This window comes from Hirundo rustica, chromosome 7 (genome assembly GCF_015227805.2).
Source record: "Hirundo rustica isolate bHirRus1 chromosome 7, bHirRus1.pri.v3, whole genome shotgun sequence".
Lineage (NCBI taxonomy): Eukaryota > Metazoa > Chordata > Aves > Passeriformes > Hirundinidae > Hirundo > Hirundo rustica.
This window is the reverse complement of record NC_053456.1, coordinates 4,719,820-4,746,054: the sequence shown is the minus strand read 5'-3', so window position 1 is coordinate 4,746,054 and position 26,235 is coordinate 4,719,820. Positions and strand designations below refer to the sequence as shown.

General features: G+C 39.6%; 1 protein-coding gene across 1 annotated transcript in view; it reads right to left on the bottom strand.

The window, feature by feature from the left end:
• Positions 1 to 26,235, bottom strand: part of LRP1B (LDL receptor related protein 1B) — a 498,089-nt gene that overhangs the window by 268,810 nt on the left and 203,044 nt on the right. The window contains exons 6-7 of the mRNA XM_058421333.1: positions 20,131 to 20,388; positions 672 to 834 (exon numbers count right to left, since the gene is read on the bottom strand). Coding sequence (XP_058277316.1) covers positions 672 to 834; positions 20,131 to 20,388 — 421 coding nt within the window. The remainder of the gene's footprint in view (positions 1 to 671; positions 835 to 20,130; positions 20,389 to 26,235) is intronic.

Genomic DNA, 26,235 nt, shown 5'->3' with positions numbered 1-26,235 from the left:
AAATTTAGTTTTAAATTAACTTGATGCTGTTCCTATTGCTGTTTAGTTATGCTTTTACATCATTGTTGCTTAAAAACTTTTCCCAGCTGGTTGATGTTATAGAATGGAAGACATTTAGTACTCTGAATTTAAGTAAGGCTTAATTCCCAACTGGCCCTAAATGTAGCTATCTATGGAACAGAACAAGCAAATACAATGTAATTTTACCATTAGAGCTGACCCTCTAAAGCACAGTAAAAATTCTTCCACTTTCTTTGTGTAAATGAACTCATTAAACTCTTTTCCAATAGTCCTGTAAATGAGGGCATATGGCATAAAAATCCTTCAAAAATTCCTTTCTCATGTCCTCTAGTTAGAAACACAACCCACAGAAAAGCAAACGCTGAAGCAAATGTTGTGACAAGTAGGGAATAAATCGCTTTTTCAGTTTTGATTCCGTTTTGAGAAGTCACAAGGCGCATGCTGCAATAATTATCGCAATTAGCACAGTTAACGATTTGCTCCAAGTTCATTACACGTTACTGCTTCGGTATAGCGACTATGCAAGGAACTCGATACGGCAAAGAAAAAAATAGTTATTAAAACACTGGCATGAAACAGATACATCATGTGTGACCAAGGACAAGCGTGCCTTATGTGAAAACAATCCCAGGGCAAAGAAAGAGCCTTACCCTGCTGTTGGGTCAACAGCTATGGCCTTGGGGTTGTTCAGGTCCAGCTCGATGAGGGTCACACACACGGACCCGTTCCGGCTGCAAACGAAGATCCTGTCACTGACGTCATCCACAAAGTAAAAATTCCCCGTGATCCAGTCCATCGCTATTTGCTGTGCGTCTGCCAAAAGAAAAAAAGGAAGGAAAGAAAGAAAAAGGAGCTCAGGAGTGCAGTTCCCATCCAAGTGAGCCACTGCTGGCTGCTCTGCCAGCAGATGCTCGGCTCACTTAAAGAGCTCCAGCTGCTTTACATGGATTAAATGGTTTCTAATAAGGAATCCGATTCTTGATACGCAAATAGGGGTTAGGGAAAATTTTTCCTTTTTAAGTACAGACATCTGATTGCAGCCGCAGTGGTGTGAAAGGTACACATTTCTTTTGAGCTCTGTTAAATATTTTTAAATCTGTCACGGTGATTTTTATAAGGTATCCTCAGAAGCAACACAACCAAGTGATGGTGCACCTGTGAAACGGCTGAAACACTGATGGTCCCAGATTGCTGGGGGAAGGCAGCTCTGAAGCCACTCAGATTGTGGATTAAGTGCTCCAGAATGTCTGTTAGACCCTGGGATGGGACATTGGTAAAGGTTAGAAGAGTTTGTTGGTTATTTTTGGAGGGGACTAAAAGCAGACTGGAAATACTCAACAGAATTTAAAAAAAAAAAAAAAAAAAAAAAAAAAAAAAAAAAAAAAAAAGTGATACACACATCTAAAACCACCTTATCTATGTATTCATTTTCATTTAAAATACTTTTTCTTGCAGTTCTGGGCTATCTGGATGCTGCCAGATCTCTGATGATTGCCACAAGAAGTGGCTTTGAAGTAATTTTTTCTGTGATTATATAGAGACATTCACTAACTACCAAGTTTTCCTTCTCAGGACACTGTGGCAGCTTCACAGCACCCTATGCAGCCGCTCCCTCAGTTCTTTTCCTCGTGGGTCCTGGAACCACACTCTGTAAGTGCCTTAAAAATCCTCCATTTTTCTTATAAACCAACTGACCTGCCCATACACCACCTTGTTACAGAAATACAGAGAGGTGCAAAGAACATAACTTTATCAATTTTATTTAACTAAGATTTCTTTTCCTCCTCTTATTGACAGCGCTGTATTGATACCACTCTGTAGGACAGAATTAGCTCTACTTTAATAAATAATACCTCGATTAATAGAAAAATATTTCCTGTTAAATGTTTTGAATGATCTATATCCATGATTTTTAATTAAAAAAAATTAAATATGTTTATTATATTACAGAGCTCTCAAAATAGGGCTAACATAAGCTGAAATTCTGCCATGGTGAGAGAAGCCAGACATGATAAAATATCATTGCACACAGTAGCCTTTTTCTTTTTCTAACTTTTAGTTTTCTGTATGTTTATAATCCTTCAGATGGGGGACTCTTAGGTTCGCTTTCCACAATCCAATAAAAAACTGTTTCCCCCATCACATCCATGCTGCACTGGAGAGTCGTAAGTAAACTTGACTGAACAGAAATTTTATTCATTGAGTTTTTGATGATAACTCGGGGCTTATGAGCCTTGTACTCGCTTAAAACAGACATGGAAGCTCATTTGTTGTCCTTCAAAGTAACTTAAATAAGATTTACTCAGTGAACTCAGTGATTTACTCTTGATACCAGGAACACCAACTGCATCCCACCTCAGCCACCCCATGACACGGTTCACTGCTGTCTTCTCTCTCTCCCATTCCTGCCCTTCCACTGCTCATTTCCTTTTTAATTCAAAGTGAATATTGTGCCTCATAGGTCCTCTCGCCAAGATCTGCTGAGCCAGAATAAAGAAATGCTCCATTTAGCCCAATACCCAAACTCCAGAGGCTGCCAATGTCAGATGCACTGTGAGACATACGAGCACTGATATATTTCAGACAACAGGAAGAAAAATCTTACCCCCCCCCGCCCCCTTCCCTTTTTCCAAGCAAAATATGGGACATGTTTTTAAAAAAACCCAGAAGAAAACTCTGTGCCTGTGGAAATCAGTAATAGTTAAAGCATTTTCAATGTGCCTGCTTAACATTTTCTGAAGTTGGATTCATGGAATGAAAAATGTATGGTTTACTGATTCAGGGAGACTTTTGAAAATTGCAGATAAGCTTCTGTGTAACAGAAGCATTTCAGAAAATATAATTTAAATGGGACAAAAGGTACAAAAGGGATCCAATTTCACACATTTGTAGAAATAAAACTAGTAATTTAATTCCTGCAATGAGAGGTCTAGAAGATTGCTCTGCACTGGGAAGTGGTTGAAAAGGAACAAGGTTAAGTAGCAGCCTGCTGGAGGAGGGTCTGTTTTTCTTACCGTGTGAAAAATGTACCTATTTTTAGATGGATGTGGTACACACGTGAAAGGCACATCACGCACAGGTTATTGGATTTGTTAGCATAACAGTACTTACAGTTAGAAAATGTTTGCTCTGCTCTTTCCTCAGGTTTTTGGTAACATATTACAAAAAATTTCACCAAAAAACTTGGGAGTTTTTTTTATGGATGCTGAGAATAATTTGTTCAAGGTCATATCAGGGATAAACATGTGCATTACGTAGTTAAAACTGGGCCCAGCATTCCAGAAAACGGAGGAATCCAGAAGCAATCCCACACCACAAACTTTGTGTCAAACAGCACTGGTAGCTCTGAACACCCATTTATCCAAGTTCCCTGCCCAGCAGGATGCCTTTGGGAAGGGCATGGAGCTCCCAGCAGCACAGGCTGCTGGAGAGGTTTACGCTCATCCCAACTGCGTTCCTTGGAAAGCTGTTCTTTCCAGAGCAGGCCATGCTTTGAGACTTTTATCAGAGAATTTCCAGAAAAAAAACCCAAAACCCACAATAATTCATAGATAGTCTCTTCTTCTGAAGAACAGACTTCCCCAGAGAGATGTCCTGCTATGCAAAGAACCTTCCCTCCAAACCATGGCTGTCGTTAGCAATGGATGTGGGCACGGAGCACACGGCGGCACTTTGTGTCGGAGACACCATGGATCTGCTTTGGGCTTTGTCTCTGTTCTGTGCCCTCTGCACTGGACTCATCCACCTCCTCACAGCAGAACTTTATAAAGAATTGTCCAAGCCCACTCCCTCACCAAATTAAATTCTACAGGAGAAATCCCCTCAGTTGGCAGACAAGGGGTTTTGTGAACCCCATTTTCATCTCTGTGGTCGGTAGCAGCTCTGCTTGAAGCTGCTGTGGACGGCTCTCCAGTTTTCACACGAGTTTCACGCACTGTGAACCACAGAGATAAGGCTCTGGTTGAACTGGGCACTTTTAAAATATATAAAAAACTTCATGTATTCAAGAAGTTACTGAATTCATTTCATGCCTATTTCTGCATTCATATATAAACCCCACTATGTGCAGATGTCCAGTCCACTCACATCTTTTAAGTAATGAATCTTTTTTTCTTTCATTCACACAGTTTCAGAAGTCTCTAAAAAGAAATGTTTCCCCTTAAACACGCACATATTTATTCTGAGCAATCTTCTATATAGTTCTGAGGGGTTTTCCGATATTAATAACAGTTTCCATGGAGCATTTCTGCCAAATGTGATCATCTTTCCTTTATTACTTTCCAAAAAACTAGGATTTCCTCTTAAGGACTTCATAAAGAATAGTTAAGACAGCATATAGGTTAAATCCCGCTCTATTTAATGAAATTATGTAGACTGTGGGCACAGCAGAAGTGTGTCTGGAAGTGAATTTTCCCACGTCTTTTACACACACAGGCATTGTTAGACCTTTAGAGAAAATAATTTCATATGAGGGTGGCTAAATCTTCAAAGGGCCCTGGAAATAGATTTCTTATGGCCGAACCATAGTTTATGGAAATCAGAGAAAAATAGAATGGCTCTCTTCTTTCATTTTGATTTTCCAACATGTATCTGGTACTGCACGAATTATGATATTTATTTCCATTTCAAATGAAGACTTGCACAAGGCTTCAGATCTTCAGCAGAAGAGAAGGAAAAGCAGTGACATATTCTTGTATTTCTGTCACTGTTGTACTCAAGGATTCTGCCCATGCACTATTCTATTAAAACCAGCACTGTATTAACAGATTTCATTTTTTTTCCCAGATGTAGGGAGAAAAAAAAAAAAAACAAAAAACTCCAAACGCCAAAAAACTACCAAGCTTTTTCTGTTTAAAGCTTCAGTATATGCATTTCTTATTTTTAATGTAAGAATGGATCGGAGCAAACTTCTCAGTGGAATTCTTGAGTTGTTGGAGTGTTTTTTGAGAAAGTTCTAATTGAACTAGGGAGTGATTTTGGACAAAATTTAATCAAAATTTAAAATATTCCTTGAGCTCTCCATATGCTTCTTGTCAATGATGAAAGACCCAGACCATTTCTCAGTATTTTAAGGGAAAGAATTTAGCTTCTACTGTCTTATATGGTGAATTTTTCCTTATTCTGGACATTACTGCAATGAGAACTTCCTCATATATGCATCCATAAACCAGTATTGATTTCATATTTAGACTTTTCTCATATTTTTATATATATATATAAAACATATATTTGAAAGTGCTTAAAACAATCTTTATTTTTGAAACAGCTATGCCAAGTTGTTTTTGGGTTTTTGTGGGTTTTTCTCCTTTTGTATTGTATTTTTTTTCCTTTTCTTTTTTGTTTTTTTGTTTTGTTTTGGTTTTGTTTTGTTTTTTGTTTTTGGTTTTTTTTTGCAAAAGTTGATCTTAAAAGGAAGAATGATTTTGATTATTTTAAATTACTTATTTTTCTTCTATAACACATGTATCTTCTTTCTGAATGAATGCAATATCCAAACTGGCATGGCCACACTTACTTGGTTTAATTTATTATCTGATTAGAAAGAAAAAAAAGAGATAAAATTATGTATTTACCAAGGAAAAAGCAAATTTTATTGCAAAGAAAAGCAGAAAACCACTCATGAATAGACTTTCTGCCTCCACTGAGTAAAAAGCCAAGTTTGGAAGGAGACAAGGAGCACCAAGTCTTATTTTTTTATTTTATTTTTTTTCCTCCAATAACCAGTGCTGGTGAGAGCAGGTAGGAAGTGTTAAAACACATAAATGACAAGCTGTGAAATCCTGCAGCAGCGCTGCCTTTGCTGTGCCAGTCTTCTGACATTAATGTTCCTAATTAGCAGCCCAGACAGCCCCGTACTGACACTGTGCCTTGGGAAAGGGAAGCTGGAATGCATTTTCTCTGTGCCCCTTCTACTATGAAGAGTTTACCATAATTCTGTCTGCAATGCCACTTAAAAAATGTGAATTTTATTAAAGATGTCACCATTCAATAAGTCAGACGCACTGGTGTCTCGGCTTCTAACAGCCATGTCCGGAGTGATTATTACGTAAGTTGGAAAATGAAAAATCATGTGAAAAGTATCCATCCATCTTTTTCAAATGACTCATCCTCAAATATCTGATTCCTCTGAATTAAATCTGCCTTCACAGATACTCTTTGTGAGAAGTACAATGCAGACCCTAAAATAAACCAAATTTAAATGAGCACTTTAAAGCATCTAGACTTCAAGTTCCTCAAAAGAAGAGAAAGCTCTTCCTTTTCTTTGAGGAGTAAAATAATTTCAATTTCAATCAGTTTAGTTGCTGACAAAAAATATTGGTGGCTTTCCTTCAACCCTGGAGCATAATATACTGCATTAAAAGCCTATAAATGTGAACACTGAGACAATAGCAGTTTCCCCAAGCTAAAGAATTTTCGAAAATATATGGATAATCTAAATATTATGAATACCAAATGAAAGCAACTTGATGGCTCAGAAAGACACGAAGTCTCTCAGAGACATGGTCGATTCAGGCACTCAGAGTGAGGCATTCAGCTTCCCACCAGGTACAGAAGAGAAAAATTCTGGGCATTTGGTGAGGAACTGGAACAAGTTGTGGCTGCATCCCTGGAAGTGTCCAAGGGCAGGTTGGATGGGGCTTGGAACGACCTGGGAGAGAGGAAGATATCCCTGCCCATGGCAGGGGAATGAGATGGTCTTAGAGGTCTCTTTCAACCCAAACCATTCTGTGATCCCATGAGTCTGCATTGGCTGAGGTGGAATACTGAGCAGGTACTGAGAGAGAAATGTGAAAGTGTGGCAAAATCTGGTCCTAAATTCTGAAGCCTTCTTAAGCATATTTCTTCTTTTACTTTTGTTATAGAATGATTCTATCAGGAAATGCATCGAGTTTCTGGAATGAGTAAGATGAATGAAATTTCTGTCACTGAGTCCTGCATCATGGAGCTGGCTTAAACGAGCAAGGAAGAAGTGTGAAACAATTAAACGAGGGCCTTGTGAGCGGCCCTGTCTTTTAATCCCGACTGTTAAGATTTTTATAGAGCGTGAATTTTCTGCCGTCAATCTCATGTCAGAAATAAGTAAGAATAGCTGAAGACCGTAACATCCCTAATTTCTGCATTACTGAGTCTCAAACACATTGCCTGGTGATTGCAGACCTGTAATGGGGTCCCCATGGCCCGTGTACATGCTGAACAATAAAGACAGATTTATAGAGGTACATAGCTATAGCAGCCTTATTTTTTTTTTTTTTTTTCTTTTTAGCTGCACGTTCAACAGCTTCTTATAAATCTAGTGAGACTGTAAATCAAACCCAGTTATTTACTTCAAAGCAGTTAAGTCACCCGCTGTTAAAATTAAAGCATAATTCAGCTGCAACAGGCATCCCATCAAGCACGTGGCCTCGGGGAGCTGCTGTGGGGACACGGCCGGGCTGCTCCAGGCTGTGACATTCCCTGCCTTCAACCACCTTCCAGCAAAGGCAGGAATCCACCACCTCCCACCTCCCTAGGGCTGCCCTCTGCACAGGTTACCAACCCCAGAAACCACCGTCACACAACAATAAAGCCACTTAAACGTTCTTCCACAGACGGGCTAAGGCAGCGGATCATTACGACGCAAAGAGATGCCGATAAACATGTGGAGTTACTTTCACGGTGCAAAGGATTTAAGGGAAATGACACGTTTCCAGAGAAAGTTTGAACGGTTTAACACCAGAGGAATTTAGAAGTGAATTACCTCTGCCAGCTCTTAAAGAATGGGTTAGGCAAACGAAGGAAACTCGCAGTGCACTTTTCTAGAGGAAGGCGGCGTTTGTTGAGAACACTCATCCACAGGATCCAGGTGTGCTGTAGGTCCTTGCAGGAACCATGCAGCCCCTACTTTTGTAGGGTAATTTCATCTGGAGCCCACTCTAGTTGCTGTTAGCAATAAATGGCCTAGACAATATGAAATGCAGGACATGCCATGGCCCACTGGTGTTAATCAATCCCAAAGGATGTGATTACACGCAGTTTGAATCAGAAGGTAATACTGACCACAGAGTATTTAACTTTGTTATACAGACACATTCACATTGGGCACAAAAGTCTTTGTCTTCATCTTTAATATATTACAGGAAAAGGAGAAGAATTATACTTGCAACAAACAAAAAAACCACACCACAAGAAAAAAACCAAAAAAGCCACCAACCACCCACCACCATCACCAACAAAAAAACCCACAACCCCCCCAACATTGCTAAAATAAATAGAACTTGTTTCATTATAATTAAAATCTGTATTTATAAATTTTAAAATTTATAAATTTAAAATTTATAACTCTAAATCCAGCTTTAGAATTACAACTTAGACAATACCAAAAAAACTAAAAAAATATTCTCAATAATAAGAAATACGACCTGCACTGTTAGCAAACATATACCTCATTTCTTCACACAGTATTTTGGAAACAAAACCCTGTCATGTACTTTACTAGATAAAAAGCCCATTTTTTAGGTTTTCTAAGGAAAGAAAAAGAAATTGCTTCTTGTATTAAGGACATTGAGCTTTTTCCTTCATCTTTTCCTTTCCCTCTAACAGAGGGATCATCACACCATGCCATCAGCAGTCTGCCACTCCTCTGAAACCACTGCTCAGCACCTACAAAAGTAATTTGATCAAAACAAACAAATAAAACATTTCCTGCCTACTAATGCTGCCAACAGACAAGAACAAATGCATCCGATGTAAACATGACCTCATCCTCCCTTTCTCCCTCTCTGTCCTTTTTGTTTTTTCACCCATTTATTACATATTTGCAATATCAAAATAGCAACCTTTGAGGAGAAGACTGCTATTCATTATACGTGACCTGACCAAGAAAACAGACAACTGCCCAGACCTAAAAGATTGACATTGTTGCTACACTTAATAAATAATAATAAAAATAAATTATTTGCTAACTTATTTCCAGTAATTCCAGAAGTAAAAATAAAATGTGACTTTAGATTTTTTCATGAATTATTTTTCTATTCATTTTCAACCAGACATCAGGACCCTGCTTTTTTTGTTGTTGTTTATTTATTTCTCTCATCACCACAATGGTGCTGCTATTGGTCCACCTGAGCATTATCTTAAACCAGAATGGCACCATAGATCCCACTAAAAGTCTCATGAATCACTCACACAGCCGATGCTTCCAGAAATATGACTCCAATTCAAGGTGTTTGTATGTGCAGAGCCTGACCTTTGCTTTCAGAAGGCTTCCAGCCCTTCCCAAACCTGGCTGCTCCAGGAAGATGTGAGCCCATAATCCCCACTCCCACAGCATTTCAGGTTTTAAACCTCACTGCGTCTGCTGTTCTCTGTTATTCCACATTTTGAGGTGAAAAGACAAAACACTGGTCTCCTACCAGCATATTGGAGACCTTTGGAAGAAAACTTTCTTCCTAAATCACAGCTCCTTTCATGCAAACAGTAAAATCAAATTGTCCCAATTGCAAAGAAGTGCAGAGGAGAGACACGACCATGCACTGCACCCTCCTCCAGGTGCCCTGGTCTTCCTCCTAGCAATAATTTTTGCCATGAATTTTTTGCCTGTCCTGATGTAATTCTGTGCTGAGTGATCCCAAAGGCAGCACAGGCCGTGGTGTAACACCGAGTGCAGCCGGGGCACAGCCCCAGGTGCTCCTCACACCTTGTCCCTCCAGCCAGCAGCAGCTCTGCTCTGCAGGACGTGGATCACAGCATGTCCACAGGCTGCCATTGAACACATTTTCTCATTCCTTCATCATACTTGAGCTGCCTTTTCTCATTGGGTTTGTTTCTGAAGGTATTGCCGTGGTTATGGCTGTGTAAAACAAATCTCAATTCTGCAACCTGTTGCACAGAGTCGATGATTAAACAATATCATCTCCAAAGAGTCTTAAAAGGAAAATACATATTTGCAGTATATGCACAACTAGAAGGGAAAAGGCACTAAGAGAAAAGGCACTGACCTTTTATAACACATTATACTTATCTCCTTGTAGTTCAAAAGAAAAAACAACTCCCCCAAATTAAAAAAAAAAAAAAGGGATAATACTTATTAGTAAAAGAGCAATAAGTGACATTCAAGACAAATCCAAAATTGCCAAAAGGACCGAGGGTGCCCTGAACAGCCAACTGTGGCACAGATCCCCACACGCTCCTCAGCCAGCTCATGATTTTTGCTTACACAGTGTGACAGAAATGTTATGGAGTTACACATGCACAGAGAACCCAAACTTTGTCCCCAGCTCAGAAGTGTTGTGGTGGATGCCTGGCCTGGCACATCGAGTGGCAGCTGCTGGTTGACAGGCTGATAACACTCAGGGCATCAATTTTATGCAAGCAAACTGACCCTTTGCATATTCTGTCCTTGTCATTTAATTGCTTACAATGGTTCCAACTTCTTTTTTTTCCCAGAACAAAGAAATCCGTAAGTCTGACTTTAGCAAAAGTGATCTACTTCAGTTAGAACATCCTTTGCACATAATTTGTCGGTTTTAGAAACGTGCTTTAATCAACTATTAAAAACGTGAAAGAAAAAACCAAGATTTTATTATATTGAGCTCACCTGACAAATAGTGAAAAGGACAAAGTTTGTTACGTTTTGTTTATTCCATGATGCTGACACGATCCATAATTTTATCAGCATTTCAAGTTCTACTCCAAAGCTGAAGTCACAAGAAAGTTCTAAATCAAATTTGTTTCATTCTAAGTAGAAATGCACAATTTTATACGTTGAGAACAAAACCAATATTTCCATGATCTACAGATATTACTTGTTGAGCCAGTCATCGCTTCTGCCTGCCAAAGGAGTTAAAAACTGAAGAAAGCAATCCTATATTAAATCCCCACAATCAGATGGTGGTTTTAATTTGGCATGTCCATCACAATCTAAAAAATAATCACAACTTTGCAAAATATGCAATTCATCTTTTTGTAAGGGCTCCTGATAGTGATAAGGAAAGAACAAGTCCTTTACTTATTCTGACACACTCAAACTTTTTGGTGAGTCTCTGCCACAGACTTCAGCCCAGCACAGAGATACCGAGGCTGCTGTGAGTACAGAAAGCAGATCAGGCAAGAGCTTAAGGTGTAATTGGTTTTAATTTCATCACATACCTAGTTTCTATTCAAGATGTACTTCCATTAATGCAATTACTCATTATTATTCCTTTCTGAAATGCTTGCTCTTGGTTTACCCTTTTCTCCGCAGTAGAACAAAGCATCAGATCAAAACCTGAGTTTCAACAGCACAGCGATTTCCAAAGGCCACAAGTTTGATCAGAAGCCGCAATATTTCTGATTTTAGTCTATGACTCTTCTCATGGCATAAGACATACAAACAGATTTTTTTAAAATTATTTTTATTTTTTTCCTGCTGCTTCCCCAAGATTTACAGCAGGTGGAACGTGTGGTTCCACTGTGCCATTCCCTGTGGGTCACTTCCCTGCAGACTCAGATCTCTGTGTAGCACAGACAGCGCAGAGAATTCCTAACACTGCTCAGGCTCATTGCTAACAAAATACTCATGGCTTTAGCTGCTGGTAATTCTCTGTCTGGGATGGACTTTGGTCTGCAATTGCTCAAGTGCTTCATTTTTATGTCTAAACATGGCTCCAGTGATGTTGGATTTAAACAAACTGTATTTTGCAGCTTATCGTTTTTATGTCCTCTTTGCTCTTATAAAAGCAAAAGTACTTTCAAAGAAGACACAGACTTTTTAGTTTCCTTCAGTGTTGATCTGTGCCTCAGAAAAAATCTTTAGGAGGCAGAAGAACTCATTTAATGACACAATCCAAAGTGCATTATGAAAAAGAAAAAAAAGCCCAAACCCCAAAATTCTTGACTTTTTCACTTGAATTTAGTGGAGTGTTTTAGGTTTTTAATGAAGTCTGAATTAAATATTTGCATTAATAAATAAATACCTGTATGGCAAATTTGCTGTCAATTAGTCTAAATGAAGCAAACTTGGTTAGCATCATGTGTGAGTTGCATTTACAAAGATATTTTTCCACTCAAGAAGACAACCACTGGCTAAATCGTAAGAGATGTGAAATTTACAAACACAATAATAAAGTACCAGTAGAAAGCAAAAACAAAAAAAAGTTATGCCTATGCAATTAGCATATTGAAATATACTGAAATATTAATCAGATTTTTTATTGCCTTTAAGAAAGTTTCCAAGAGTGCATTTGAAGCCTCAAGTTCCTAAACAACTTTAGTGAAATGGGCAGGTTACAAGTGTTTGTCTCTTATTTATCTATTATATCTCTCCTCATTGGAAGAAAGGCAGAAGCCAAGCTCCTGTGACTACTGAGGAAATGTGGAATAATTCCAAGGATAGTTCCAGTGGCTACCACGTCAAGAACAAAATGAAGCCAACACGGTGCATATGGATGTCAAAGTTTTATGGAAAAATGTGAATCTAATCCCATAAGACATGTAGAAATTAATGCCACATTTCAGAAAAATAAAATTACTTCTGAATTTATTTTCTGTTTAACCAATACTTCACTACTGTTGTGTATGGAGATATAAAGGCTTTTGTAAAATATTCACTACAAAGCTGTGATTTGCATTAGCAGAAACCTAGTTATCCATACATTACGTCTCTACAGCCTCTACAATTATTTTTTCCACCTTAAAAATCTTGTTAGCAAAATCAAAATGCTTTTTTACAAGCAGCACAATAATTCAGTTTGACAGAGATGAAAAGTCCCTCAGCATTCTGACTGATAAAGATAAATTTACGTGGTTACTGCTACTATGACAAAAAAATTCCTTTTTTCTTTACAAAACCCTCCTGCTGCTGCGGGAGTTTGCTTGCTTGCTCTTGGATTTCCTCCCTTTCTACCCAGGATGGGTTGGGATGTAGGGAAGACATAAAAAGATCCAGTCATGTCCCACTTCAGGACAACAAGGAATCTGTGACTAAGAAGGAAGTCCAAAAACGGTGAGCTAGGAAGTTGATGAAACAGGGGAATACAACAATTCAACACTTTGTCTCTTTGCAGAGACAGCATGCAGGAGACTGTTCCAGTTTAGAGAAGAGGTAAAAAAAAAAAACAAAACAAAACAACCAAAACAAAAGCAATCAAAAATTTGCACTGAGAAATGCCATTGAGATAAGGCTTTTTATTTCCTGTACTCAGCCTGAGATTGAACTGTCCAGGACACAGCTCCTGAAGAGTAAAGAGAAGAACAGACATCATGCCAGCTTTGCTAAGAACAGAAGACAGACACAAGGTTTTGACCAACATCAATGCAAGATCAATTGCGGAAGCTGGGTGAGTAACAAAGCTTGAAAAATAGTAACATCATGTCTTTGAACGACTGAAAAAATCCATTTGTGGCAATTAACAATCAGTTAATAAGTAGCTCTGGTGCCAAAAAGGATTAAGTGTGGATAATCTAACTTTGGAGGGAAATGCCACCAATTCAGGCTCTCTGCCATGGGAGCTTGTGCCTCAAAGTGACACAGCACAATGTTGTGGTGACAATACTCAAACCAGCAGAACAACTTCCAAGCCAGATGGAAAAGTCTGTGCCCAAATGATGCAGCAAAAGCAGACAGATCCTCCACAGCTAAAATTTAGAACCCCCTACCAGAAGAGAGGCCCTCTTAGGGTTTCAGCTATACAGATTATATGTTAACTTTTGTGCAAACAGTAGTGAGAATAGAGGTATAGACCTGATTATATGAATATTATTAATTAAAAAAACATAATTCATTTGCAGTACACACCACAAAGGATGATACCCAAGTGATTGTGCTTGTTGGAGCAGAGAGGTTGAATGAAGAGATTTGAGCTCCCCTTATCCTTCCCCTAACCCTGATAACCATCAAAAAGGCCGTGCAGAACCAATAATCAGCAAGAAAAGGAGCTAAAGAGAGGAGCACACTGATAAAAGGAAGGTTTTATAGAGGCCTAAGTCTCCAAAGGAGTCTTGTCATTACAGGGGACATAAAAACTCTCTGAAAAAGGATAATTATCAGATAGCAGCATTTCCTGCACTAAATACAAGTCTGTACTGTACTAAGAAAGCTCCTTATTGAGGCTGTATCAAACCCTGGATCAAGAGTTCTCTAAGTTCAGGCTCACCAGAATGAGGAATAAAATCATGGACAGTTGCAACAAAGGCATTAAGGCATTTTCCGTATCATGGAGCATGAACTTAAAAAAAAAAAAAAAAAAAAAAAAAGCCTTGGGCTTAAAATACCTAAAAGCACATGGAAATTAAAACAAAACGTAAATAGGAAAACATGAAAATCCCAAAAGACACTGAGGAAAATGTGAGGAAGACTCGGGAAAGATGTAGCCTGACATATAGCACAGAGATGGAGCAAGGATGACACAAGTGGATCAAACCTTCTTCCCTGTGAAACATCATCGAGCTCCAGAGCAGCAGCCTCTGCTGGAACCTGTGTGAGACAACATTCACAAGCCACCTGGAAGATGACATGAGTGACAAGATGAGGAGGTCCAATAAAAATGAGATTTTTTTTGGACCTCAGAACAGCAAAGAAGATGGTCAGTTTTGAAGAACTGCAGGGCTTTAGGAAACTGAGTGGCTAGACAGTGAAAGGAGATGGGAAATTCAAGTTGAATACACAATTAATGAGAAAATTATCCTAGTTTTGTATATTTACTCATGGTTCTGTCTAGAGCACTTAAGAAAGAGATAGTGACACTATTAAAAAAATAAAATCCCAAAGCCAAAAACCAAGAAAGCCCATTTTTTGGACAAAATAAGAAAGTTCATTATCCCAAAACCAGCATTTGACCAGTCTTCTGCAAAATGCAAAGACACCAATGCAAGATCAGCCAGAGCTTGAGAAGTTCATACACAGGAAGAGCATTCTGTCAAACTCCCTCAGGACGCTCTTCTCACCTCCCACTGGCGCTCCCATGACTGATTCAGGTGCTCTGAACACCACTAAAGAACCAAGGAATAAATGACCTTTGACATGAAACCTTCTCCTTTCTGTGCACCTTCAGGGCACATGGGCTGTCTATCACAGGAGATAAAAAACAAACCCACATTCTACAACAGTGTGACAGCTCTCAGTGTCTGTCTGGAGGAAAGTTTGGGGCAGACTGTGTAGGAATAAAACACTTTCCCCCAGATCTTCACAGTTTTGCTCCTGCACGGTAAGCCAAACTTCGCTCTGATTTTCCATGAATATTCATGGCAATTCACAGGAATTGCTGACAGGAACTCCATCTCCACTGCTTGGTGTTTCCTTCAGTGACTGAGCCTCTTCGATGCCAAGGGAAATGACTGCAGCTCCTCTGAACACAGCAGTGTTTATGGATAATCACTCCTGGTTTAGGTCAGGAGGTGGAGGAGCCTTTAGGGGGACCAGGACCAGGGAAGGAAACAGGAATGTACCCAAATGGATACATCCTGGACGTGGTCAAATTCCCTGGGCTCGCTGTCTGATGCTCTTCACTGCACTCCCATCCAAAAGGTGGGAGATCCAAAGAGCCAGCCTGGCTTGCGCCCAGCAGGTCAAGTAGAAGGTTCTGGGTCCCACAAACAGAGAGGCAAATCCCTCTCCCTCCAAAGACTGCAGCCCCTCCATACCGACCCTCTGCTCACAACCTTGGCAGGTAAAAACAGGATTACTCCAGAAGAAACAAGGTATTTCTTTCAATCCTGAGCAGTCCTGTCCAAACACAGCTGCCAAGAGAAAAGCCTGTGCCCCTTCCCAGGTGAGGTGTGATCAGCTGTGGGCACAAAGCACACGTGGCAGAGCTGAACACAGGCTCTGCAGCGGTGGTTGTGGTGTGCCGAGATAACCGAGTGCCAAGAAAACCTGAATCGAACGTCAGCCAAGCAGAAAATATCGTTCTCTTGAAGCCTCCTCCCAGAAGAGATTTTGTTATATTCTGCAGAAGAATAGCAGCTAGAATCCAGGCTGGGCTGCCCTGTGCTGGTTTGCAGAGTATGAAAGGTGCTTGGTTATGGGAATTCCAGGCCCAGAAAATTCCCAAAATCTTGTGCATGCAGGCCCAAATACAAAAAAAGAATACAGGATTTGACCTGAGACCTTAGAAAAGGCTTAGAAAAGCTTAGAGGCCATAAGTAAAAAAATGTGAGTTTGTAGTTCAGATAGAATCACATCTTAAGCTAAGTAGTGGAAAGTTTTAAAGTTTAAAGCTTAAGATACAGAAGTAGTTATAAAGGTAATAAGAAGTTTTAAGGTGTAGTACTGTAAGTTTGTGTGTCATTAGAGGATTGGTCAAGAGAGTCTGCACTGCAGCAGAGACATCTAAGACTAATTAATTAGGGACTGGTGTGAAAGTAAAAACGTTTTTTGTGGTAGTAGTTTATTGGCTAATTAACCTTTAAAAGACCTTGTAACTTGTGGTCTTGGGACCACTGACCACGGACTTTCGGCATACGGTGAAGGTGTTCTCACCCTTCGATGAGGCTGCAGCAATAATTAATGTTTTAAAATGTTTTGAAGTGGTCCTGTCTCTCTTAAAATCCCGACACTTGGTGCTTGTAATGATGAAGACACAAAATGCCTGCTAAAATGAGGAAGAAGACTCTTTCATCCAGAGGATGCTGCTCTGGCCGCCTCTCAGCTCCCGCACACAAAAGTTTTAATGCAAGATTGCACATCAGGGCTTTGAGAGGGCAGAAAATTGGGAGATTTTCCACATTCATGCCATTAGAAAGTATTTTTGTTAGTTTGGGCCTAGAGATATCAGTTCAAATAAATGATTGTTGCTGAAACTCTGTCTGGACTCACTGAAGCAGGCTGTGAGCTCGTTGCGAGGTGTCAAGGAGCACCCCTGTTCCCACGGACAGAGGTTGCACAAACCTGCCGTACAGGAGAATCATCTCTGGCCCCAGCACTCTCTGCAGAAATCTTTCTCAAGTGGAAATTCTTCCAAAACCTTCTAGATCTTAAAAAGACAAATATGAAACACCTTGGCATTGCCTGGCCTTGGCTGAGAGTAAAATGCCTGTGCTGGCACTGCTGTGCCTGCAGAAAGCTGTCCTTACGTAAGGGGATAAAACTACCAAACAAATCCTGAGATAATAAATATTTTATGAGTGAAATCAGCCTAATTACTGAGCACGAGGGGCCATCTCTGGAGCTGCAGCCTGTCCTCCCAGAGCAAAGCACAGCCAAGTGCAGGATCAGCCTCTCCTCAGCCCGACCCCTTCTGCAGGGTGAGATGCACACCAAGTAACCCAGAGCTCCAAAGGATCTGATTCCATCCTTTGGGACACATCCCCACCAAACTGAAGGCACATTGGGCTCCTCTGAGAGACAATGACAGAAACTAAAGGACTGTAATTTCCTTCCTTGTGTGAATCCAAAGCTTGTGTTCAGTACCTGGAGCTGGTGCTGTATGACCCGTCATGAAAACGAAATAATTTTCTTAGTCCCTGCTTTCCTAGATCTAGACTTTCATCTTTAAAGACGATCTATATTCTTTGTTCCTAACTACAAGACTTACTTGCCTTCACTGAAGCACACACTTTGAATAAATCCACTTCAAGCAGTCCCAATCACTTTGTATAACTGATGTTTCTAGCACTTTTTGTGTAAAATGCAGATTTTTTTTTTTCCACTAACAAAATGATTAGATAATGACTGGGATTAAAAAAATATAAATTACATAAACACTAGTAGGAAAAATTTTTATTTTTTTTCCCCTAATACTTTTAGGAATAACCAATTTCATAGAAAACACAAAAAAATGTTCCTATGAAGAACAGAATGTACAATTTTGTGTGAATCGCCCCATGGTCATGACCTTTTATTTGGCTCGAAAACATTTTCCTTGACAAAGAGTTACAAAATTAACTTGCTTCATCAGGTGTAGTGCTGTATGATGAAGAGAAACAGCAGAAATGACCTGATAGGTAACAGGAAGTAGAGCAAAGGAAAGGAAGAATTCAAAATTAAAACACAATTTTGCAGCAGCCACAAGATTACCTGGCAAATATACCAGGTGGAGCGACACGAGATTCCTGCCGTGTCCTGGCAGGAATAACTCCAGGGGTGTCTCGAAGATCCTAATTAGGTGGACAAAAGCAAGTTTCATGCTGCTTTGTCCTCTGAGAAGACATGCCCAGACTGTGGGGATTGATGCTGCTCTGCTGAGCAACACAACAAAAGTGCCTGTGGATGTGTGTGCTTGGGAAAAACACTCCCACAGATAAATCTGCAGGATTTTGTCAGTCAGAGCTCCCAGCAAAGTCTGGGGGTTTTTTAAGTCCCTGAGCACCATTTCCCAAATCAAAATCTAAGAAGTCAAAGCAAGAATCTACAGTCAGTTCAAGCCCAAGGGAATTAGTACTCTTCATCTAAAATAAGACTGAATGATTACCACGAAGTTTGAGAAGAATATTGGAGAGCACAGGCTGGTGTGTGCTGGCACTATGAAAAATGAGCAGCTCATTAATTCCAGGCACTGCATTCATTTCCAGCCCGTCCCAGGGCCTGCATTTTTGCAAACAGACACAGTGATGCAGATCTGGACAGCACAGGATCAGAAATTCTCTTGACGTGCAGGGAACAGAGGGACAGGAACGCAGGGGAAGGGCTGCAGGATCGCAAACCACAGTGCTCAGGGGCACTCTGATGGTGCAAACCACTGACAGAACACACACACACACAGTTCAGTAAAAAGCACATTTTGGCCAGCACTGTGGCTAATTTGATTTTTCTTGCTAAAAGGAAAACAAAATATCAATGGCTGCTTGAATTGAAAATGCACAATGAAATACTACCACAGTGATCTCTGGGGTGCTTTGACATCTAAGGTATAAAAATCCCTCTAAAATAAAATTAAAACCCCTCCAAAAAGGCTAACAACTGAATAGAGGAAACAAGAAGAAAGAAAGAAAGAAAAAAAAAAAAATATATGGCAAGGATAAGAGTGTTTACTAAAAGTAGAATGCTCCAAATGAGTAGTGAATACAAAGACCCCCAAAATCCAAACCCAATTTTGGAGAATTTTTTTTAAAATTCAATTTACTATTCTAGTACATATGAAATTAGGAAAGTAGGTTAAAAAAAAACAAAACTCCCCTACTCTGCATCGATGAACACATCTTACAAAAAGTATCTTGATAGCCCAAAGCACAATTCCCATGAAGAATTTATCATTTTGACTTGCATCTCCAAGAGTTATAATCAAATCTGTGATTTGCATATTCCTGAACTGGATGGTCAGAGGGTTTAAGATCCATTCCCTAAGATATTCCTTGATGCACATCTCACCTTAAAAAGGATTTTTCAAAACCTGGGATCTGATATTAGACTCCAGCCTTGAGTTTTTAGAAGGTTTTACTGCCACCACCACTGCACTCCTTAGTGCTGTGGTTTGTAGGCTGACTTGGGGACACCCTCTGAGAAAGATGAAGAAAATTGCTTAGGGTTTTATTTTTGTGTTGTTTGTTTGGGGTTTTTTTTGTATTTTTTTTCTTTTCCTGTACGATATTTTGCAGTCTGTTCGCTGTGTGTTCAATGTGTCTGCGGATGAACACCTTCTTCAGAAGATAACAGTGTCCCATAAACTGAAAACCTGACTGAGGAATAATGCTGTAATGCAAAATCTAATTCAGTCAGATGACTTCAGGGATTTTTAAAGTCACTTTCTGAATTAAAAAAAAAAAAAAAAAAAAAATAGAGGAAGCATTTTTTTTTCCAGTAAGTGAGGAAATATTTTGGTATTTTTAAGAACTAAGATACTATGATAGTCAGCGTGATAAATATGATTATATTTCATTGTTAGTATTGTCCCAGCAGCAAAGAATGATTCTCAAGCTTTATGTAGCGCTATTTTGCCAGAAAAAGGAAGCTTTTTGCATTTCTTCTTCCATTGCACTGCTGGTTTTGTAACTTCCACACATTACAGTTAGTCTATAAAACCGCACTTCTTAAAAACCTTTGCACAGATACAAACGCTGCAGCTCAGGCTGAAGATATGAGTGAAAAAACCTAAAAGTCTTCGGCGTGAGTTGCAATATTTAATGCCTCAAGACTGTTTTCAACTGCAAGCACTTCTGCAAGTTCCCGTTTGCCGGGACAGACAGCAATTTTCTGCTCAAACACTGCCAAACACTTACTGTGAAGGTGCTGGGCGATGCTGATTGTCCACTCCTGCGGGGAGGTCCCAGCTCTGGAGATCCTGGAGCACCTGAGCTGGCTGGAGAGCTCTCGGGACTCGATCCAGCACAGGCTGTCCTCTCTGTAGCTGTAGTCCAGGCTCACCACTGCAGATCCCTTCGCGGGGCTCCGGGCAGACATCCCGCTGCCATTGAGGTGGAAAACCTCAATCGTTTCAGAGCTCGCGACCAGAAGAAGAGGAGGTCTGTCTGCAGGCTCTGGAAACAAAGCGAAGGGAGTTTAAAGGATTAACAGGCCGTGGCTGTGGATTTCATATTTAACTTTTTGGTTTTAATGTCGTTTTTAATGTTCTTACTGGCTTGTCTTAGGACATGTAATAAATTGGTTTTGTTTTTATTTTCATAACTATCATATATTCTCAATTATTAGTCTATTTTGTTCTTCTGTTTCGATGGTTCACATCATTAAAGAAAATTAATTGTCCTAGCCGCACAGCCTCTGTTTAATTCCAAGTATCATTATTGCAACATTTTTCATGCCTATGTCATAAAATGAAATACAACTTATGCAAATTATCTCTATCCAGATCACTGGCATTTCAAAAAGAATTAAGGCCAGGAAAACCTGCAGAACTCATGAGGACACATGAAACTGTGAGATGCTTTTCATGTCAGAGGCTATAAAATAAGACAAAATCTGAGGAGTGGGTGTCGCTCAAAAAAGCTATAACCAACCTAACAAAAAAATCCAGTGCAGTGCAACCTTAAAGCAAAGAAACTCTGCAGTTTCAGGCACATGTGAAAAAAATTGGTGTTGCTACATCAGGAGCTCTCACCCCGAGCTTGTTTCTAAAGGAATTCATCAATGTTTGAACACTGCATTGACGTGCAGCACTTTCAATCAACATTTCACCTAATGGAGTTCTCAAATTTTCACTAAGCGGCTCCAGATGTCTAAATGGTGAAAAAAAATGGCATAAATAAAAGGATTTGACAAATGGTACTTCATCAGCAGGTCTGATTAAAGAGAAAAGAATACTTCAGTGAGTACAGTGCTCAGTGGTCTCTCTCAAAGCTACAGCCACAGGTGCTCTGTTCTTTGGGAATATCTGCTTTTCTTTAAACATCTTGCTTTTTTTTTTTTTTTTTTTTTTTTTTTAGATTTTGTCATGCAGAAAACCCTTAATTCTATAAAATTCCAGTGTGTATTCTTTCTAATGCGGATTTCATTTACTCCTTATTTATTCTTTCTCATTCCATAATGTAGATTCTGTCTTGTTACAGATCTTATCCCTCTCCCTCCAACATGAACATTTGTAAATCCACACTTCTGCAGCACTGCTTTTGGAACTTACTGCCTGTCCTCATCATCCTCACATTCACTTCCACCCATCCATCAGTCAGATCCAAGCATTATTTTTCTTCAAATTTCAGAAGATACCCAAGAAGCGCAGGGATTGAATTTCAGTGTAAAGCAATCTCTTGTGTTTTAAGCCGTGAGTGAAGCTCTCGAGTCGTGTTGGTTTTTTCCTTTCCAAAAGATAAGGTAGTGGGGGGTTCTCAGTAAGGAATTTTTGTTTGAAATCTGCCAGGTAGGTCCCTTTGCAGTGGGTGCCTGTAAATCTCTCTTTCCCCCTGTTCTTAGCAGCATTTGCTACCCTTGAGAAGAAAGCGAGATTTAAGAACTTCTGTCCCTATCACCCACTCACCCCAGACTTTCCAGACTGCTACAAAAGGAGCGCTTCCATCTGCATCCTGCTGAGTCTGGGGATTTATTTTTACATCCAACAGTTCTGCGCTCAGCTTCCCTCTCCCCTCAAAACAACACCACTGCCTTACTTCTGGATTCAATCACTCTTTCCCCAGCTACGAGCAGCGAGAAAAGACCTTTATTATGATTCTTGCTCTTATACTTGGTGTTAAGCCGGATATTTCCACAGCCTGCACTATCTAAAGCCTCAAAGAGAAGGCAGCTCACAGGAGCTGTTTGCAGCTCCAGAGCCACCAGGTGCTTTAGGGCTGCGAGACAGAACCAGATCCTTCCTTTGAACTGACCTATTGAAAACTGTAACGAGGATTTAATACCTCACTAAACTCCAGAGAAAGGCTGTATTTTGGTATTAGGGTGGAAGACATAAGGGATTTCTTAGAAGGAATTAGCTTCAAACCTCTTGAGCAGCAGCTGTAATCAAACCTGGCTGCAGACAAAGGTGCTGTAAGGACCCGTGGCACTGCCAAGAGGTTCTGGCTCAGCAGGCACCATCGCACATTAAAAATAGAGGAATTCGATTAACGGGCTTGAAATCGTATTTTTTAAAGCATAAATACATTAAATAATTCCATGGATTAAAGCAGTTAATTGTGGTTTTCCCCAGTAGGGTAGATTACCTGTTTCCTTCAGTGTTGCTCATATAAAGGCTGATTTAATAATTTGAAAAATGTAATATATTGATAATAAATCTGTACAAAAATTTCATGTAAAAATACATAAATCAACTTACTGTAAAGCATCATGCAGATGGAAAACAGGAGATACTAAAAAAATCGTGACTTCACTCTCACGGAAACTGCCTATCTGTTCCTAGAGAACAGATTCTACACAGCTTAAAAGTTTAGTGGACAGATTTAAAATGAGTTCCAGTGAACTGACAGCAGCTTTTCAAACAAGTGGACTTGATGTGTGTTATTTTTTTCACAAGTTTTTCTTTTTTCTTTTTTTTTTTTTTTTTTTTTTTTATTTTATAGGAAAGATAAGAAGTGAATAGCTCCTTAATCCAGGGAAGTTTTATGATTCATCCTTCTTGACTAAAATGAAAGCATCCTCCTTTGAATTATGTTTAAGATAGAGTAGTGGAAAAGATGAAAGACTTGCATTTCCCTCCTACCTGATCTTGTCTAAAATACAGATCAATAAGTGATGCCACAACAAATCAGACACGAAGGTGTTTTGCACTGCCAACAGACTGCTCAGCTGAAAAAAGTAAACTCAGAAATGCCAGCATTTTCTTTTTTTGTTATTTTTGGTGATATGAAAGGCATGAACCCCAGAATTCAGTGTTTACAAACAGCACAAACCCCCTTTCCTGGGGTACACATTGTAAATCATAAGGACTTTGCTGTCACCAGTATATGTATTGCATAAAAATCTGAAAAAAATACTGAGCAGTCCAATCTTTTTTTGATGTTTAACCATAATGTACCTCACAAATGTGTTGCTTTATTTTTAAAATTTTAAAACTTAGTTTGGTGAGATCTTACAAGAAAATTGTTTTGTCAAATCAGTTAAACAGGGTTGATTTTTTTCTAAATGCTAGATTTTTGGTTTTTTCTTTAATCATTGTCAGTTCATCCCATTTTATCTAAATGCTGTATGTTCCTTAACATACAGCATTTCTCTCTAGACTGGATTTGGAGATATAAAACATACCATGAACTTTTGTAAAACAGATGAATTTCTCTTCCTCAGCTAGATATTCCCGAGTCTATAATTTCCTTTCCTTAAATACTCTTCTCATCACGTGCACACCTTGCAATTCAGGCATAAAAACTTGGTAAACAAGTAAGTCTTAAAATTCTGTTCAGCAAAGCTCTGTTTTGTTTCATTTTCACCTCTGAAGAAACCATTAACTGTCTCTTTATTCACACAAGAAAATATGCTTAAAAAGTCGGGAAAAAAAACCCACGGTGAGCCCCCCGGCTGTTTTGATACCTATTTTAACATCCTTCCCAAAGGGAATGTGCAGCTAAAAGCTTTCAGCTCCAGAGCTATTTAATTGTGCTGAGGAAGAAAATGCAGAATTTAATGAGGGAGAGAGCTCACCACCCTCCCGGCCGCCTGAAGGGCAGCGGAGAGCAGCTGCTGAGGAGCTCCCTGCTCCTTGTGCCACACCACATTGCAGGGATGGAAATGATGCCTTTAAGTTTCAGCTTTCTCGTTTTTCAGACTTTTTTCTGCCTAGGGGTTCAGTTCTGAGCCTCACGTTCAGTGTCACTCAGCTCTCTTCACAGAGCAGGGAAACAAAACAAATGCTTTTCCCGCTGAAGACCAAGGACAACTTTCAGGCCCAAAAGCACAACAATGGTGGCTGAAGGGAGGAACAAGAAGGATGGGACCTCACAACCTGAAGCTGTAATTGGACAATTAAACCTCAATGTGTAAACAGGCCAAAACTTATAAAAATGTAAGACCTCGTGACCGTTTGTCCATTCTGTGACCATTCTTGGTCCACCCAGGCTGTAGCCCCGGCCAGGCCCTGTCCTGCCCAAGGTGCATCCTAAAGACCTTTCAATAAATATCTACTTTATTTTCTGGCTCTGTCCAGTCTGTGTTTCAGGTCAGCCTTCCCAAGGCATCAGTTTCGAGGGGACAGGCTCCAAGGCCACTCAGGAGCTGATGGAGTCACCACGCTGTCCCCAGCACCGGGCAGGGCTCCTGCAGGTACCGACCAGCGTCCCCTGCTCAGCACCTCCTGCACCTCACTGCTCCTCAACGTTCAGAAACCTCCCGGGTCGTTTCCAGAGCCAGCTGGGACGTGGCGCTCCAAGGTTTCGGGTTGTGGGGTAGCATGGATCTCAGCATGGGTGGAGATCCATATTCCCAGCAGATCTGCTGTAATTAACACTGAAAGCTCCACAGACAGCCCAGCCCCACCTCTAGCGCTGCTTCTTGTCTCTCACAGCCTTTACGCACAGAGCTGAAAGCGCCTCGGCTCATTTTCTTCATCTGTTTGACAACTACTTTTGCCAAAGGTAGACAAAGCAGAGACGCTGCTCTTTTTCCATTGTTATTTGCTTTAGGTTCTTTAAGGAGAAAAATTGATAAGTTTTTTAAGTGTTTGGTTTCTTTTTTCATTAGACATGTCTGTTTGTTTTTGTTTTCGTTTTTTTGCTTGGATTCTGTTCTTCTGATCCACAGCTGTCTTTTTTTCAAAAAAAACAAAGCAATGGGCAACACTCATTTCTGTGCAGCATCATGACCCAAATTTGTATTGTCCTACAGGGATTTCTTTGATTAATGAGTAGTGATTCCTTTCTGAAAATACCAAAAATGTAAAACTTCTGTCAAAGAAACATGATATAGTAGCAAAAACGTGCAGAAAAGTTCTTTATTAATGTGATTTGTTTCATCTTGACACCAACAGCTAACTACAATTTTCTGTGTGTAAAAAGGGAAAGTAAAAGGGTCATCTCAAGCCCAGTACTGGCATGATGAGGATTTCCTGATCTAGAATTGCATTATTGATTTTCAGGTTGTGGAGAAAGTAGAATAAATTATTTTTACTTTGCATGAGCTTTCTTATCTCACAAGACTTCACTGTGGATTTTTTTAAAAAAATGTTCATATATGGATCAAGAAAAAACAGTATAAACAGGAAAATACTCATTAACTCCTAGTGGTGATCACGGAAGGACACATTTAGTAATGCTCTTTAGGTGAGGACGCCCCAAAACCGTCACTAGACCTTTCTATTTTCAGATGGCAAAATAGTTACAAAAAGGGAGCCTTAAAAATAATATACAACAAACATGACTTCATATTGAGCTGCATATGCTTCGGCATTGTGGATGTTGAAGAATTCCTTAAGGAACTTTTTTGGATTTTTAATATAAAAGCATTGTTAATTCATTATGCTGAATAAGAAAACACTGTGTACTATATTGCCTCATTAAGCACAATTGACTAATTTCCTCAAATACCCAATCCAGTATAAGTAATGAAAACATGCACTAAGCAACAAAAAGCCTCATGTGAATATGTATATCAGGAAATTCACCTCTTGGGATAATGCAAGGACAAAGCAATCTCATGTCTTTTTTCATCCTGAGGGTACAATTACCTCATGATCATTTCCCCTGTCTCCATTGTCTTCCCAGAGTAAACAGCCTTTTTTGTTTGTGTGATGAAAATCTTTGATTTATTTATGAACAGGGAAACTGGGAACTCTTGTAGTCTTGGCTGAATTGAGTACTTTGCTTTAATTAATAATATCCAGATAATAACTTTTAATATTCCCCCTGGAGTATTGTATTAATAAGAGAAAAGTGGGTTTTTTTCTGATCTTGTTGCGTGGCTCTTTGTAGTAGAGTAAAAGTTCATCTCACCTG